The 17,948-nt window shown below is 41.8% G+C and overlaps 1 protein-coding gene across 4 annotated transcripts in view; it reads right to left on the reverse strand.

The window, feature by feature from the left end:
- The window catches only part of PARP4 (poly(ADP-ribose) polymerase family member 4), a 121,523-nt gene that overhangs the window by 93,229 nt on the left and 10,346 nt on the right, over window positions 1–17,948 (reverse strand). For 2 of the 4 annotated variants that reach the window (XM_058690589.1, XM_058690585.1), the window contains exons 2-8: window positions 12,282–12,414; window positions 8,901–9,102; window positions 6,243–6,309; window positions 5,012–5,087; window positions 3,931–4,047; window positions 1,166–1,315; window positions 497–634 (exon numbers count right to left, since the gene is read on the reverse strand). In XM_058690589.1, coding sequence (XP_058546572.1) covers window positions 497–634; window positions 1,166–1,315; window positions 3,931–4,047; window positions 5,012–5,087; window positions 6,243–6,309; window positions 8,901–9,102; window positions 12,282–12,413 — 882 coding nt within the window. In that variant the 5' untranslated portion in view covers window position 12,414. Of the gene's footprint in view, window positions 1–496; window positions 635–1,165; window positions 1,316–3,930; window positions 4,048–5,011; window positions 5,088–6,242; window positions 6,310–8,900; window positions 9,259–12,281; window positions 12,415–17,948 lie in introns of those variants that run through there. The other 2 variants (XM_058690592.1, XM_058690600.1) reach the window with 2 other exon arrangements.

Raw genomic sequence — 17,948 nt, forward strand, 5'->3', positions numbered from 1 at the left:
ACGACAACGCAATTGTACCACTGGGAATACTGTCTTCACTTGCTCCTTCAATCATGTAAAATTAAGAAGAGTACCTTCTGGAAGCATGCTGTCTTTCTCTACAACAGTCACAAGTTCCAAGACTGTGAAGCAGTGACGGAAGCAGAATAGGGTCTGAGCATCCGACTGAGGACCAACAGCATCCCTGTCCCTCAGGCCTGCCACAAACCTCGGGACCTAGGAGAGCGGGCCTCCTACAGAGCAGGCACCAAAAAGCCTGCTTGGAGCAGTTCTTGGGTCTGACATTTGAGAGACAGGAACATCTAGTTTTCCCGGAAGCTTGTTTTCCTCTCAGCACTCTCCACATTCCCTTTCTCCAAGGTACGAAAAAGAATGTCAGGAACGCATCCAGAACAACCAGACAGGTGCGCAAACACACGTCCTATCATTCAAGCTAGTGAGCCAGAAAGCGGGTCTGTCACGATAGAGGTTTGCTTGGAGGATGCACGTGACTCACGTCATTGAGACTAATCCTGTTCGCAGGCTTGAGAAGTGTGTGCTCCAGGTGGCCGAGAGCTTCCGCCCACACCATCTCCACCAAATCGCTCACCTCTTTGCTCAGAGTGCTTGAATTCATTACCTCCTCCAAAAGCAACTGCAACAACAAAATTTGAAAAACCAACAAGAAGTTTCGTAAGTGGACTGATTTAAAACCAAGAGAGAAGAAATAATTAATTTCAGCCAGGCAAAGAGTCACGGGCAGTCAAGTGACTGATAACTTTGAGCTTCCACTTCCTCCCTACACTCTCCTCATTTCCCCTTCTCTCTTTTACTCTCACTCTATGTTTTCTTTTGACTCTTCCTTCACTTTATCAGCTTGAGGCCTGCCAGTGGCATCGAAGGTTAAGCAGCATTAAGGGTTAAGGACCCCTGATTCCTGGCCCAGGTTATAATCAAATTTTCTGAAAGCCATGAGGGTTTGTTGCTGAAGCAAGCAGGAAGTTTCATGGCTTATCCTGGAACTCACTCCCCACCGGCTGCCCTGCCGTGCATTTTTGTGAGTTTACCTTTCCTGTTCTTAACTCCCACTCTTCCCTCCTGCCAAGTTTTTATTTGTCACAAAGAAAACATTTCTATTCAACATACTCAGTCAGTCACAAAAACTAAACATATGAGTCAGTCTTACCGCCTGCAGTTTTTCAGATGCCAACTGGGTTGCTTCGGGTGTAAAATATTCCCTTAGCAGAAATCCTTGTTTCTTCAGTTCTTCAATGTAATTTTCATAGTGCTCACTTGCATCTGCAGAGGTTTTCTTTACAGAGAAGTGTCTTCTAGTCTGTGAATCATAGCGTGCAGCACAATGTCAGGATGCAAGGATGTACTAACTTATTCACAGACGGGTCTTTACCGAATGCCTCCTATGTACCACAGGGGAAAGCAATGTAAATAGGCATTGGATCCCTGCCATGAAAAAGTTTATTAACTATTTTCAAAGAATTACTTAAATCTTCAATCCTTCACAAAACAGCCTAAAACCTGAAAGGGAGAAAAGCTTGAGCAGGCCCAACATGCAGAAGAGGCACATTTGATTCACTGGAGAGTCACTCAAACGTCTGTTCAGAGACTACACATTCTTAATTTACATACTATTCTAATTAGCTTTGAAATCTGGCTTTCAAGCTTTTTGGAAATGGGAAAAATAAATCAGGGGAAGGGAGGAAAAGAAAAATAGCTCAGAAATGAGGTACTGTTAGGGACAAGCACACCGTCAAAATGAAATGATACTACCACAGCAAGGAGAAAGGCAGAAAGCTCTCAGGTCACGCAAATAATGTTGAGGGAGTGGAACAAGGCATCCTGTGGATAGACGCAAACTGTCTCCCTCATTCCAACCTGCCCATGGATGTGGCATTCTTCTGCTTTTCCTGGAAATCCGTGCTCCTGTAGTGAGCAGTTATCCCAAAGTCATTAACCTCAGAGAACGGGGGAGGTCTTGCCCGTGGGTGTCGGTTTGGGTGTCAGCCAAGCCTCTGGCTCTGGAGTGTGCCGCCCCAGGAAGAAGCCAGGCTACTCATGACACTGCTCAACTGCCCTCCCGCTCTGGTGGCCACAGGACACCTCTGAAGCTGAGAGAAAAGAGCATACCATGTTCAAGTTACCCCATTTGAGAAGGCAGAGTTAACACAATTTTGGAAGGCTTCCATCAAATTGGCTTTTTATGAGAGGGGCAAACTAGAAAAGCCTCTTCTGCAGGACAGCTCTTTCACAGTTGGTGAGGATAATTTCTATCAAAGTGAACACACTCACCGGAGGAGCACTCTACTTGTGTTCTCAGACTCACGCCTGCTAAGGGCGGAAGGCACTCAGGAAGGGCTCTCGAGATAGTAAGCAGGAGGGGACACAGTGGCTGATGCAGCCTTATAGTTTTCAGTAAAGAAAACCAGTGACAACACACTCTATCATGGTTTTACTTTTTACCCACACAACTAAATCCTCCACAAAACAGAGCACATGTTTTTGGGTAAAAGGTTAACAAAACCCCTTCTCCTCCTTGGACACATTCGACTTGGATTAACTTTTTACATTTGTTCCTGTGGAAAGCTGATAAGGGTGGGACGCTGTAATATTAGGCAAAATTGCTTAGGTATTAGTGACCTCTCATTAATAAATTGCATCAGGACCAGGAGTTCAATGAATGAAACTTAAATGGTGGGTGGGAAACCTGAGCCTTGGGCTTCCCTGAGGGCAGTGATGCGAGCAATGGGCATCTCCCTTCAAGACATCTCCAACCTAGGCCCATGTTACAACAGGTACGGGCTACTGTGGGTGACTTTCTACGTCAGGTAGATCCTGCCTCCTCCTGATGTGAGCCTCCCTCCTGGCACCACAGCTGGCACCTCCAGAGGGGGCAAAGCCAGAAGCATCCAGAGCCCGAGTAACATGCTGCGAGGACCACTCCCCCTGAAGAGGGTCTGTGTGCCCTGTGGGTGCTGTGCTTCCTGCCTGTAAGTCTGTCTAAACGGAAGACACCCTGGTGGTGTGGCAGCATTTGCTTTGAACTTTAGGTATTAGTTCTGAATTTATTTTTGTGTCATAATAGTTTCAGATGGGAACCATGCCCTTGACTTGACAGTGACCTAATGCAGAGGTCTCGGGCTCTGCAAAGGCTTCCTGGTTGTTTGTGAGCCTACAATACTTTACATTTCAGTATCAGTTCTGTCCCAGTGGGTTCTGTCCCAGTTCTGTCCCAGGGGGTTACAATCATGAATCTTCCCTGGTGGTGATCTACCTCTGAGGGGCAGGGTTTGAAGTAATTAAAGAAAGAAAATTTAATGTTTATTTATTTTTAAGAGAGAGAGAGAGAGAGAGAGAGAGAGAGAGAGAGAGAGAATGCAAAAGGGGGAGGGGCAGAGAGAGAGAGGGAGACACAGAACGAAGCAGGCTGCAGGGTTGGAGCTGTCAGCACAGAGCCTGAGGTGGGGCTTGAACTCGTGTACTGCCAGATCATGACCTGAGCTGAAGTCAGACTCCTCGCCGACGGAGCCACCCATGCGCCCCTAAGTAATTTTTATCTTTGGCTTCTGGTAGATCACTTGGTACTCAGCAGGTACTTAACCAAGTGTGTGAATGGGTGGTTTTTAGCAGTGTGTGCATTAGGAAAGTTCCCCTAAGTGCTTCAACACAGGGGCAGGAAGCCCACGTGCCCTGCACCCGCTGAATATTCCCCTATTGACATTGAAGAACCCCGTGCGGCTCTAGTCAAGGCGCCGCTCTCACCCCCTTTCCTTCACCTGCTACACTGCAAGGGAGAACACGGCTCAACTTTTCAAAACCATTTACCAGGTAAAAAGAAAAAGAGTAACAGATTGGCCGGTACCTTGACCAGTGTTAAGGAAACTAGTTATGAGCGAGGGTGGATAAACACATACGAATCAATATAAAGATCGATACCTTGACGCCGGTGGCCGAGAGGAAGTGTGCGGATATCAGGAAGGCGGCGTCCCCGGGCTCCTCCCGGGAGCACTGCAGTTCCACCACCGCCACTGCCTTACCACCCTCCGCCCCAACCTGGAAAATAGGTTGTGTGTCCGTTAAATAACAAGCCGCACGCACCATTTAAAAATGTAGATTATAAAGCCAACACAAGTTCACGGGAGACACAATTCGGAAAATACACAAAGTATGAAGAAAAAATAAAAATTACCGGAAAGCACACTACAGATATAATTACTATTAATATTTTGGTATATCTCCTGCCTGTATTTTTACTACAGATATATCTGTATGTGTTTAAACTATACCACTTTTTTTTTTAACGTTTTATTTATTTTTGATACAGAGAGAGACAGAGCATGAACAGGGGGAGTGGCAGAGAGAGAGGGAGACACAGAATCGGAAGCAGGCTCGAGGCTCTGAGCCATCAGCCCAGAGCCCGACGCGGGGCTCGAACTAACGGACCGCGAGATCGTGACCTGAGCTGAAGTCGGACGCTTAACCGACTGAGCCACCCAGGCGCCCCTAAACTATACCACTTTTTATATTTTCTCTATCACAGAAAGAATGTTGTTTTCAAGTTACATTTCATTAAAATATCTAAAAAATACAAATGGAGCATCATTTTGAATGCGAGGGTTAATTTTCATTTACACGACATTGGAGAAAGAATTATCTCCTTTTCTTTTTAATGAGTGGTAATGGAAATTCAACATAATGTAAATAGTGTCAAATCTACTCTTAAAATACAAGAAGCCATTAATAAACACGGAAGAAGTCCTTTACTTTTAAAGTCCCATTAATATTTTGTGCTGTTTATATTTTATTGTGAGCAGGTATTACTTTTATAATAAAAACACTAAGAAGTTAAATATTACATTTTAAATATAAATTTTTTTGACTATTAAAAATCAACTCATCTATTAAATATTTATTCAGGATATGCACAATTTTCCAAAACAATGAGAAAATTATCAAACAGGAAAAGTAATCAGAAGACATTCAGGGGTTTGTTTTCAACTACAAATCAGGCTCTTACTTTTTCCAAGGTGTTATATTTTGCAACTTCGAAATCTTGTGGAAAATGAGGAATTTCAGCATTCTCTGTATAAGACCTGAAATTTGTATAAGAAAAATGAAACATTACAATGGACTTTTAGACTAAAGAGCCTTTTCATAAAATTTTTTTTGGATGTCTCCTAATTCCATACAAAATACATTTTAAGTCCCTAATGCCTCCTTAGATATTCTGAAAATGGTTAGAAAGTATTATGGAATGAGCTGGATTCCTCCTGTGTGTAACTTTAGAGTTCTCATGCCAAATACTGAGTGTCTGCATCAGAAGGTGGGCGTCCTGAAGCAGAGGCAGGGCATAAGAGAAGCAGGCCAGCACACTGGAGAGAGAACCAATCCTGCATCCTCTTGGGTTCTGACCCTTAGAAACCAATCACTTAGGCTCACACCAGAGATTGTCTGGACTACAGTCAACAACCCTTTGAAATAAAAGTGTCAGACTTCTCATAATCTGTACTTTTATCTTTGGTATTTGCTCTCTTTTTTAACACTACGATTAACAAATAGAATGAGGCTAAATGTGACCCTTAACTGGCATTACAGTTTGGGGTATGCTGGAAGAAGCTGCACATGGTCCATTTGCAGAAGGCTGTCATTTCCAGTTTTTGACACATTAGGTAGGGAGTAAGGGACTGTCTCTACTCTAAAGGCTTCTCTGTAAGGTAGCAGGGTGAGCAGACTGCCCAAACCTTTTCTTTTTTCAAATCAATCCAACTATCATGTCCAATCTTGTATAATACTAAGATGGAAATAATTATCACTCTACTAGCTGAAGTAAAAAGTCTTAAATAAATAAAAGCCTAGAATTAGATAAGCAAGATAAACAAAAATACTACAAGAAACGTGAGGTACTAATAGTATTTTAAAACTGTGTTTGATGGGGCGCCTGGGTGGCGCAGTCGGTTAAGCGTCCGACTTCAGCCAGGTCACGATCTCACGATCCGTGAGTTCGAGCCCCGCGTCAGGCTCTGGGCTGATGGCTCGGAGCCTGGAGCCTGCTTCCGGTTCTGTGTCTCCCTCTCTCTCTGCCCCTCCCCCGTTCATGCTCTGTCTCTCTCTGTCCCAAAAATAAATAAAAAACGTTGAAAAAAAAATTAAAAAACAAAAAAAACAAAAAAAACAAAAACAAAACTGTGTTTGAGGTTTACAAAATACTTTGCAAAACTGGAGAGTCTTAATGATCAGAAGTAGATTACTCTGTGAGTTCCACAACGTTTTCCTTCTCAGTGGAGTTGTCCTGGGACAGATCATCTGTTGTCATTTCTAAGAGAAAACAAACAAAACACTTGTTTGCTACTCAAAGATTTATTAAAATTATCAACAATAAACAACAATAAACCCTGGAATTGTTAAGATTCTTGAGTATAGGTAATATTTACCATGCTATTATCTTTTTTAAAGATGTCCTCAAATTAGCTATAGAAATTGGTGATCTAAGGACAGAGCAGGTGGGACAAAAAGATTAAAGACAAAAGATGGTGAGAATACATTATAATTCTCTTTTAATAGGCATGTGAGGACAATTGTAATAAAATCTGTATTATGTGAAACTCATTGATAGATATACAATTTCAAATAGCATTTTTCTCTTCTGAAGATTATGGTGAGGATAGTTATGAAATGCATTTCTTTCTTCTTTTTGAGAGAGAGAGCATGTACATGCAAGTGGGGGAGGGGTAGGCAGAGAGAGAGAGAGAGAGAGAGAGAGGGAGAGAGAGAGAGGGAGAGACTCTCAAGCAGGCTCCATGCCCAGCAGAGTCCAAGGGTTCAATCCCACAATCTTGGGATCATGACCTGAGCCGAATTCAAGAGTCAGACACTTAACCAACTAAGCCACACAGGCGCCCCATGAAATGCATTTCTTTTTTTTCTCTTTAAAATTTTTTTGTGTTTTATTTTATATTTGAGATAGAGAGAGAGAGAGAGAGAGAGAGACAGAGCACAAGTAGGGGAGAGGCAGAGAGATGGAGACAGAATCTGAAGCAAGCTCTAAGCTCCCGGCTCTCAGCTGTCAGCACAGAGCCCAATGCGGGGCTCCAACTCATGAGCAGGGAAATCATGACCTGAACCCAAGTCTGGCGCTTAACCGACTGAGCCACCCAGGTGCCCCAACATGAAATGCATTTCTAATATGCTGCAGGATCAGAGTGGTTCCCCAGTGCCATCATGTCACAAATGAAGGAACCGGGATGTTTTAAAGGAGGGAAATTCGAGGGCTCCTATGTGAAGCCAAGCAATTTTTGCTTCATGTTTTTCTTATAAAAGAATCATAACACTGTCTATGGCATTATGATACATAGGGAATAACTTCTTTTATAAAAGGATTTCTTTCCAGTTTTAATTATGCTACCAAGGGGTGCCTGGTGGCTCAGTCGATTAAGCATCCGACTCTTGATTTTGGCTTGGCTCATGATCCCAGGGTGGTGAGATCGAGCAACATGTTGGACTCCATGCTGGGGTGTGGAGCTGCTTGAGATTCTCTCTCTCTCTCTCTCTCTCTCTCTCTCTCTCTCTGCCCCTTTTCCCCGCTTGCATGCTATCTCTAAAATAAAACTATATATATATATATATATATATATATATATATATATATATATATATACATATATATGCTATCAAGATATCAAAAGGCGTCAATGTAGTTATAGTAATTCCAAATCCGAGGGTATTATTCTGGATGTTGAAAAACATTTTCAATGTAAAAGGAGTTTACTATTCTTTTTTTTTTTTAATGTCAATTTATTTTTGAGAAAGAGAGAGAGACAGAGTGCAAGCAGGAAGACAGAGAGAGAGGGAGACACAATCTGAAGCAGGATCCAGGCTCTGAGCTGTCAGCACAGAGCCTGATGGGGGGCTCGAACTCACAAACCATGAGATCATGACCTGAGCTGAAGTCAGATGCTTAACCAACTGAACCACCCAGGCACCCCTGGAGGAGTTTACCATTCTGCCTATTTTGTTTTAGCTACCATTTCTTGAGAACAAGAAAGTCTGATGACAGCATTTCTGGACAATCATTTGTCTAAAGAGGCTGCACCATACCAAACATTTAGATTTCTAAAATTCTCATAAATAATACAATTTATATACACAATATGGTATCTAACATATATCATGTGCTTACTATAAATTATTATTTATCAGAACTGCTTGACTTTTGATGTGTCTCATGAAGACTGCATTTCTCTATGTCCAAAGGCTTGCTTCTTGGCCAGATTCCAAAATAAAATCTGGTCTATAAAGGAGATATGTTTCCTTTGGAGAAATCATCTTTTGGAAAGAACTTATTTAGCAAAATGCTAATCATAAAATTTCCAGTCATAATTTTTTAAACACAAAGTTTCTTCCCCTTCCCAGACAAAATTACACATCAAGTTTTCTGAGATTATCAGTGTTTTTGTAGTCTTTTTGAATCTGATCATATTAGATTGGATATTAAGGAATTTATTCCTATTGCTAAAGTAGTCTTTTGTCCTTCACTATTTGCCTATATTCTGAGATAAGAAGTTTAATTATTTTTGTCATATTTCTTTTTTTTTTTGTTTATTTATTTTGAGAGAGAGAGTGCACACATGTGTATGCGTGCAGGGGAAGGGCAGAGAGAGACAGTGAGGGGGAATCCAAAGCAGGATCTGCTCTGTCAGCACAGAGCCCGACACGGGCCTCAATCTCATGAACTGTAAGATCATGACCTGAACCCAAATCAAGAGTCCGATGCTTAACTGACTGAGCCACCCGGGCACCCCTATTTTTGTAATATTTTTGGACAATCCTTTGACTATACTATCTTGGACAAACCAAAATGTTTATTATAGCACCTATAATATATTAAGTACTTGATATAAAATACTTACCAGAACTGCTTGCCTTTTGACAAGGAGGTGGTGTGATGTCTGGTGACTTATTAGGATCATAATTCGTTACGTCCAAGAGTCTCCTTTCTTTGATAGATTCCCATATAAAATCTGGGTTTGTTATATGGATATGGTTCTTTTGGATAGACTTCAGTTGATACTGGCTCAGAACATCAGCATTATCTAAGATTATATGTGTGCACTTAGAAAAAAAAAAGAACCAAATCATTATGTACTTGTAAAAATAATATCTAAATATATTACTTGTATCTGTAATTTTTACCCTTAAAGAATCTTGAAGATAATTTGTAGTAATCATTCTCAGCCCTCTAAAACCCTTATAAATAATATAAGTTTTAGTTACATAAAAGGTAAAAAAAAAATCAAGGTTTTTTTTTAAATGTTTATTTTTGAGAGAGAGTGTGCACACAGGGGAGGGGCAGAGAGAGAGGGAGACAGAGGATCCAAAGCACATGCTGACAGTGCATGCAGGGCTCGAACTCATGAACCATGAGATCAGTACTTGAGCCAAAGTCAGACACTTAACCAACTGAGCCACCCAGGTGCCCCCAAAATCAACAGGTTATTTTGAAAAAATTTTTAATGTTTTACTTATATTTGAGACAGAAAGAGAAAGAGACAAAGAGCAAGCAGGGGAGGGGCAGAGAGAGACGGAGACAGAATCTGAAGCCAGTTCCAGGCTCTGAGCTGTCTGCACAGAGCCTGACCCAGGGCTCGAATTAATGAGCCATGAGACCACCACCTGAGCCAAAGTCAGACGCTTAACTGACTGAGCCACCCAGGTGCCCCCACAGTTTTTAAAGAGTATGGATATGGGGTGCCTGAGTGGTCTGAGTCTGAGTGTCTGAGTGAGCATTCCACTCTTGATTTCAGCTCAGATCATGATACCAGGGTCATGGGATCAAGCCCCGCATTGGACTCCATGCTGAGCGTGGAGCTTGCTTAAGATTCTTTCTCTCCCTCTGCCCCTCTCCCTTGCTAGCGCTTGCCCTCTCTCACTCTCTCTCTCTACAGTAAAAACATAAAATTAAAATTAAAGTAAATAATAATAAAAAATTAAAAATGTAAAAAATAAAGAGTATGGATATGAATGTACCACAATGGATTAACCAACCCTAGGGGTTATTTCCAAATTTTCACTCCTCTAAACAAAGCTGTGCTGAATATCTTCTTGTACACTTGTTTAATTATTTTCTTAAGAGTGGAATGGCAGATTCAAAAGGTATTCATTATTTATTTAATTTGCTAACTTGTAATTTTATTTATTTTTATTTTTTTAACTGTATTTTTTTTAACTTTTAACAAATGTTATTTTAGAGAGAAAGTATGAGCAGGGAAGAGGGGTAAAGGGGGGGAGAGGGAGGGAGCGGGGGGAGAGAGAGAGAGAGAGAGGGAGAATCTCAAGTAGGCTCCATGCTGAATATGGAGCCTGACACAGGGCTCAATCTCATGACCCTGGGATCATTACCCGAGCTGAAATCAAGAGTTGGATGCTCAACCAACTGAGCCAGTCAGGTGCCCCATTAAGGTGTAATTTTATTAATTTATTTTGCAATAAAGAGTATATGTACATTGTAGAAAATCTAAAAAGTACAGTAGTAATAATAATAATAAATTAACATAATCCCCACCATTGTTCCCAGTTACTCTCCCCAGTGGCACCTCATGTAACTTCTTGAGTATCCTTCCAGAGCTATTGTACACATGGGCAACACACATGTAAGCACACAGCCCTGTGTTTAGCCACAAATGGCAGCACCCTAAACATTCTGCTTTGAATGTGTTTTTCCACTTGGCAATTTACCTTGGAGCTCATTCCTCAACAATACACACCCAGCTGTCTCCTTGGTTATAATACCTGGTAAGCACATTTCAAAAATGTATGTACATTGACAACATAACTTTCAAAAAGGTTGCACTCAAAGTATGTGGGAAATTCCGAATAAGGAGAGACCATGATGCTATTCTTTATTCTTTACCCAGAAGATAAACTGAGAAGGTGTAACAGTCATGAATCATCCATCCACCCAAAGAAATGGTGAGACAAGCAAGTGAGGGAAGCTGTATAAGGAAAGTATATGCAGTTCTGCTTAAACTGGAGGTAAATAGAGACATTCCGCTTCTGATAACCACAGGCAAACTACTTAAGTGCCAGAAAGCACCTAGCATCCCACTGGAGTTGAACATACTTCATAGAAAAACCACACTCGCTGGCAGCAAGCCCCGGGGATCTGGTCCAGGAAGGGGCCGGCTGAAGTCACCCATCAGTTCAGCAACACAGGAAGGAGCAACAGACAGGGGCAAGCCTGGCGTTTGGAAGCCTGGGATCCAATGACTTCAGACTTTAATTTCATAATGATGAATTGTTTATAAAAGAAGAGGTTAGCCTTAATTATTTTTAAGATTTCATCCAGCTGCCAAAATTCTATATTTAAACTGTCAGGCCTACAATTCATTTCAAAAGAGGGAAGCTCCCTTCAGCTTTTAAATAAACAAAACAAGCAATACAAGCTGTATCACAAAGATCAGTCTGCAATGCATGTTTTCCTCTCTGTCCCTTACAGGTCACACTGTACAGGTGACACTCCAGGGTTGACAGACTGGTGAGTGATTACACAGACAGCCCTTTTCTCTAATGTTTACTTATTTATTTTGAGAGAGAGAAAGCATGCACTCACATGGGGGAGGGGCAGGGAGAGAGAGAGAGAGAGAGAGAGAGAGAGAGACAGAGACAGAGAGAATCCCAAACAGGCTCCACGCCATCAGCGCAGACAGAGCCCAACGCAGGGCTCTACTTCACAAAACATGAGATCACGACCTGAGCCAAAATCAAGAGTCGGGCACTTAACCAACTGAGCCACCTGGGTGCCCCTGGATAGAGGGCTTTTTGCAAAACGCTGTACCCCATAACTTTTCTCCTTCGAGAATAGATTTGGCTGGTCTGAAATTATTTCTATTTATATCTTTGGCTGTGCTCTAATATCCTCAGATTCACAGGGCATGTAGGATTTCCCTACAGCTCACAGCAATGGAGAGAAGGTGGGATGATGGTCTTCCCTCCTCTGCCTTTCTCCAGTCCACTTCCTTGTTGGCAATGTCACAATTTCACCTGCTTTCGGTGACTTTCTCCTGCTGCCAATTTTCTCTGCTTACTCTTCTAACCATGACCCGCTCTCCCTTTTTTAAAAAATGTCTTAATCTTACTATTTTAAGATAAGCTCTACCTCCGATGTGGGGCTTGAGCTCAAGACCCCGAGTCAAGAGTCACATGCTCTACCCACTGAGCTATCCTGGCTCCCCAACCTCCCCTCCCCTAATGCACAGTGTTTACCACACAGTTCTTACAAAATCTGCAAATACCTGAGGATTTAATAATAAGGAAAACTTTCCACCATTCTCCTTAATGTCATTTTGTAGCTTTTTCTTCTGTTGACGAGGTAAGTGCTTGACTTTCAAACAGAAGGTACAATTTGCAAAGATCCCCACAGTCATCCTGTAGGAAAAAAAAGTTTCAAGTCATAGTTTTAAAGAATTCTCAGTGAATACAACTGACTGAATCTAGAATTGCTCTACATGCAAACTGCGGGAAGCTGGGCATTTTAAAAAGGCATTGCAATCACATTTAACCATAAAAATTGGACAATCGGGGCGCCTGGGTGGCGCAGTCGGTTAGGCGTCCGACTTCAGCCAGGTCACGATCTCGCGGTCCGTGAGTTCGAGCCCCGCGTCAGGCTCTGGGCTGATGGCTCGGAGCCTGGAGCCTGTTTCTGATTCTGTGTCTCCCTCTCTCTCTGCCCCTCCCCCGTTCATGCTCTGTCTCTCTCTGTCCCAAAAATAAATAAAAAATGTTGAAAAAAAAAAAATTAAAAAAAAAAAAAATTGGACAATCGTCAAACCTGCAATAAGTATATTAGTTTTAGAATCATTTCTAGTTTTTATGTCTGATATTATGACACCTGAAATACATTGGTATAGGCGCATAATATATAGCTAAATGAAAATGTACAGATTTTAGTTACAGATCAAGTGTGTGGTTTAAGAATATAGAAGCATTTATTTCTAAATTAAAAATACTATGTGATAATGAATCCATGGATATTTATATATAATTCTATAAAATCAAAGAGACCCATTAGTTATGTCGGTTTCCGTTAAGTCATTCTGGAGAAAAATTGAGCAATTAGTAACAAACATATACAATTTATGTTTAAAAGGAAAGATATCTGTATGTTAATTCAATTTCTTTTATTGTCATACTTTCCAAATTACATTAAAGATTACTCCTAAGAAAAATGAGCGTATTTTGACTTGAAAGAAATTTTATGGGTATTTAACAATAAACTAATAAATGGTGAGATACTGATTTAATTCACAGTAGCTATTTGTCAATTTTTTAAAACGAGTCATCTCTAACAGGTTCTCCCAAATAAGCTGATGTTTGGGGAAAGCGGCTCCCAGGTCTGACCTCCGAGTGAGGCCGATAGTTGGCGGGCTCTAGGACCACGGGACGCCGCCAGTCTCCCAGGGCGCCTACGGGGGGCCCAGCCTCCCGCCAGACCCAGAGCTCGGGTTCCGGGTTTCTCCTTAAACTCCACGTCCCTCTCGCACGCCCAGTTCTCCCAGGCTGGAGTCCCCACTCCAGTCTCCTTCGATGAGCAATGGTGCCCATTCCTCAAGGCCCTAAATACCGCCTACGTGAGGACCACCCCTCATTTGGGACAAAATGCCCACTGCCTCCCCCATGTGTGCGCTTCAGGCACCCAGACTTACCAAGTCCGCAACCTAGGCCTTCCCCCTGTTCCCCTCTAGGCAAGTGGATGCCGGGTGCTGCTGGCCCCTCAAGCCACTGGGTGCTACCCTTGATTTCTCCCTGTCTTAACCCCCTTCAGCGATCAGCAGCTCCTTCTCACCACCCCTAAGCACAAGTGGAACCTATCCACTTTCCCCGTCTCCGTTGTCACTCTGGCCCATGCCCCCATCAGTGGAGTCCTGACTCCTCTCCCCACTTCTGCTCCTCTCTGCTTCTAATCTCCACGCCGTAGCTGCAGAACTTTTTTTCTTAAAATTATGTTTCAAATGAAATTTAAGTTTCTTACTATGGTTCAAGGCCTGGCCACTCTCCCCACAGCCTCCTCCTGCCCCTCTCTCTCACTCTGCCCTGGCCACACTGGCTTTTTTCTCCAGGTTGGCAAAAATCCCAAGTTGGGTCCTCAGGGCTTTCACACATGCTGTTCCTTCTCCCTGGGACTCTTCTCCCTATCCCCACCCTACACTTGTGTATCCTACCCAGGACCTAGTAGTATCTGTCCAGTAAATGAACAAAGGGGGTTCAAATTTTTTTCTTATGACATCTGGTTAAACTGAAGTCCCTTGATCTAATTCTGCCCTTCCATAGCATTAATATTTACTTACTTCCTATGTGTTGATTGCCTTTTATGTTTGAATTGGTTCATACTTGTCAGGGTTTGTAGATGGGAGAGCTGCTGATGGATACTGTGAAAGTTATCACACTATGTCATTCAGATTAATCTGTCTTGCTTTTAATCTCTGACAGTTAAAAAACAAACAAAACACTAAAACTCTCTAATGAATCTTTAAAAATTTTCAGAAAAGTCTCTATATAATGCATTCTGCCACTGTTGGACAGGGAAGGCTGGATGGGCGTGGCTGCTCAGATCCACCTCTCCAGATCTGTCCTGGGTGAGTTCTTAAGTCCTCTGACCTGGTCTTTAAAAAAATGTTTTCTTTTTTTTTTCTTTTTTAATTTTTTTTTTTAATGTTTATTTATTTTTGAGACAGAGAGAGACAGAGCATGGACGGGGCAGGGTCAGAGAGAGAGGGAGACACAGAATCCAAAACAGGCTCCAGGCTCTGAGCTGCCAGCACAGAGCCCAACGCGGGGCTTGAACTCAGGGACCGCGAGATCATAACCTGAGCCGAAGTCGGACACTCGACCGACTGAGCCACCCAGGCGCCCCCCCAAAAATGTTTTCTAATAGAAAGTCATTCGTGCTCATCTTAGAAAATGTGGAAAATTCAGGGGCGCCTGGGTTTCAAATTTTTTTCTTATGACATCTGGTTAAACTGAAGTCCCTTGATCTAATTCTGCCCTTCCATAGCATTAATATTTACTTACTTCCTATGTGTTGATTGCCTTTTATGTTTGAATTGGTTCATACTTGCCTTTTATGTTGAATTGGTTCATACCCAGGGGCGCCTGGGTGGCTCAGTCGGTTAAGCGTCCGACTTCGGCTCAGGTAACGATCTCGCGGTTTGTGAGTTCAAGCCCCACTTCGGCTCTGTGCTGACAGCTCAGAGCCTGGGGCCTGTTTCAGATTCTGTGTCTCCCTCTCTCTCTCTGACCCTCCCCCATTCATGCTCTGTCTCTCTCTGTCTCAAAAATAAATAAACGTTAAAAAAAAAAAAAAGAAAATGTGGAAAATTCAGAACTGCATAACAGCAAAATAATTTCAAAACATAGAGGTCATGTTAACAATTTCTTTTGCTTTTTCTTCCAGGTTTTTTTTCTACGTGTATGTACTGTAATTGACTATTTTATTATCAAAATTGAAATCATACCATATTCACAATACTTATCTTGCATTATGGCAGCATTTTGTCATTAGCATTAAATCATTAAACATTCTTGGAAAACATTTTTAACAGAGACTATCTGAGATATGTATCATAAATGAACTATTTCTATATTGCTGGGAAAGTAAATTATTTCTAATTTTTGGCATCAAAACCAAAGCTAAAATGTATATCCCTATATGTAAATCTTTGTTTGTAACTCCCATGATTGTCTTAGAGAACAGACCTAAAATCCTAAACAATACTGAGTCAGAGTTCAAATAATTTTTATTCTTGTTAATTTATATTTAGCTTAAATTGTATTACTTTTCAGTTTTGCCTAAAGTTCCTAGGAAATTACTATGAATTTGTCTTTATAGAAATAACTTCTCCCCCAAAGTAGGTTAAGCAGTACAAAGAAAAATAAAGAGCACATACAATGATGGAAATGTTTGAAGGTAGATTATGGTGATGATGCACAATTTGGTAACCTTATTAAAAATCTTTGAATCATGCCATTAAAATGGGTGAAATTAATGGTATATAACTTATATGTCTGTAAAGTTGTTTTATTTATTTTTTTAATTTTTTTTTTTTAACGTTTATTTATTTTTCAGACAGAGAGAGACACAGCATGAACAGGGGAGGGGCAGAGAGAGAGGGAAACACAGAATCGGAAGCAGGCTCCAGGCTCTGAGCCATCAGCCCAGAGCCCGACGCGGGGCTCGAACCCACAGACCGCGAGATCGTGACCTGAGCCGAAGTCGGACGCTTAACCGACTGAGCCACCCAGGCACCCCTGTAAAGTTGTTTTAAAAAAGTACCTATGAGGGGCGCCTGGGTGGCTCAGTCGGTTGGGCATCCAACTTCGGCTCAGGTCATGATGTCACAGTCCGTCAGTCTGAGCCCTGCGTCAGGCTCTGTGCTGACAGCTCAGAGCCTGGAGCTTGCTTCAAATTCTGTGTCTCCCTCTCTCTCTGATCCTCCCCTGCTCATGCTCTGTGTCTCAAAAATGAATAAAAACATTAAAAAAAAATTTTTTTTAAAGTACCTATGATCCCTCTATCGGGAAATAACTCCACTGTTGATATTTTGATATTTCTTTCAATATCTTTGATATTATTCTTTCCTGTATCAATATATTTTACAAATTATTTTTATAATAATATATATTTGTGAATATTATTTATTGTATTTTATAGCGCTTCTTTTATCTAACTTAATAAAATGTTTTTTAGATGTTTATTTTTGAAAGAGAGAGAGAGAAAGAGAGCCTGAGTGTATGGGCAGGCAAGGGGCAGAGAGAGAGGGAATCTGAAGCTAGCTCCAGGCTCTGAGCTGCCAGCACAGGGTCTGACACAGGGCTCAAACCTAGAACCGCGAGATCATTACCTGAGCCAAAGTCTAACGCTTAACTTACTGAGCCACCTTGTAATGAGAATTTGCCCATATCACTAAATATTCTTTGAAAATATTTGTAGTGGCTATGTGTAATTTAACTTTTCCCCAAGTCATCAGATATTTGGTTAGTGAAAATTATTCATTAGAAAATACACTTTGAAGAAAATGTTTTAAACCTGTTACATAGACATTTTTTAGCCTTTATTTTGGTGTAAAATGGACCTAACATAAAATTTACCATTTTAACCATTCTTAAGCGTACAGCTCAGTGGCATTAAGTACATTCACCATTTTGTGAAATCAAAGTATAAACAAACATAAAAAACATTTTTTTAATGTTTATGTATTTTTGAGAGAGAGAGAGAGAGAGAGAGAGAGAGAGAGAATGAGTGGGGGAGGAGCAGAGAGGGAGACACAGAATTCGAAGCAGGATCCAGGCTCTGAGCTGCCAGCACAGAGCCCGAAGGGAACTCACACACTGTGAGATCATGACCTGAGCCAAAGTTGGACACTCTACCGACTGAGCCACCCAGGCACCCCTAAACAAACATTTTATCAAACTCTGGCCCATTCTTAGCAGCTGGGGCCACAGAGGAGGTAGAGAAACAGACTCTAAGTTCTATGCAATCTCAAATCAGGCCTTGACTTCTGTCTTCCTACAGATTGTATGTGGTGTCTCTCTGCAACGTGTGGCCTCTCCTGGCTAGCAGCTCTCCCAAGAGACATGTGCCACCAGTCTCTCCCTGCTTTCCAAGCTTTTCCTAAACAACAGTCAGCATCTCTGCATATTTTTACCAGGGCCTACTACATACATATGAGATCTCTGAGTGTCTTCCATCCATCAGGCCCTGTGTTAGGGACACAGGACTAGAGCATACATCTCCAGCAACTGAAAAATTTCCTGAGCAACTCCTCCCAAATTCCAGCTACTCTACCCAAAAACCAGTGGTGCAGTTGGAAGCAAGAGGCTTACTGCCTTGCATTTTCATGTCTTTACAAATGGCATTTCTTCCTCTTTGAAAGCCTCAGTATCTCCCTAGACAGTGGCTCTTT

Source organism: Neofelis nebulosa, chromosome 1 (assembly GCF_028018385.1).
Source record: "Neofelis nebulosa isolate mNeoNeb1 chromosome 1, mNeoNeb1.pri, whole genome shotgun sequence".
In the NCBI taxonomy this organism is placed as follows: domain Eukaryota; kingdom Metazoa; phylum Chordata; class Mammalia; order Carnivora; family Felidae; genus Neofelis; species Neofelis nebulosa.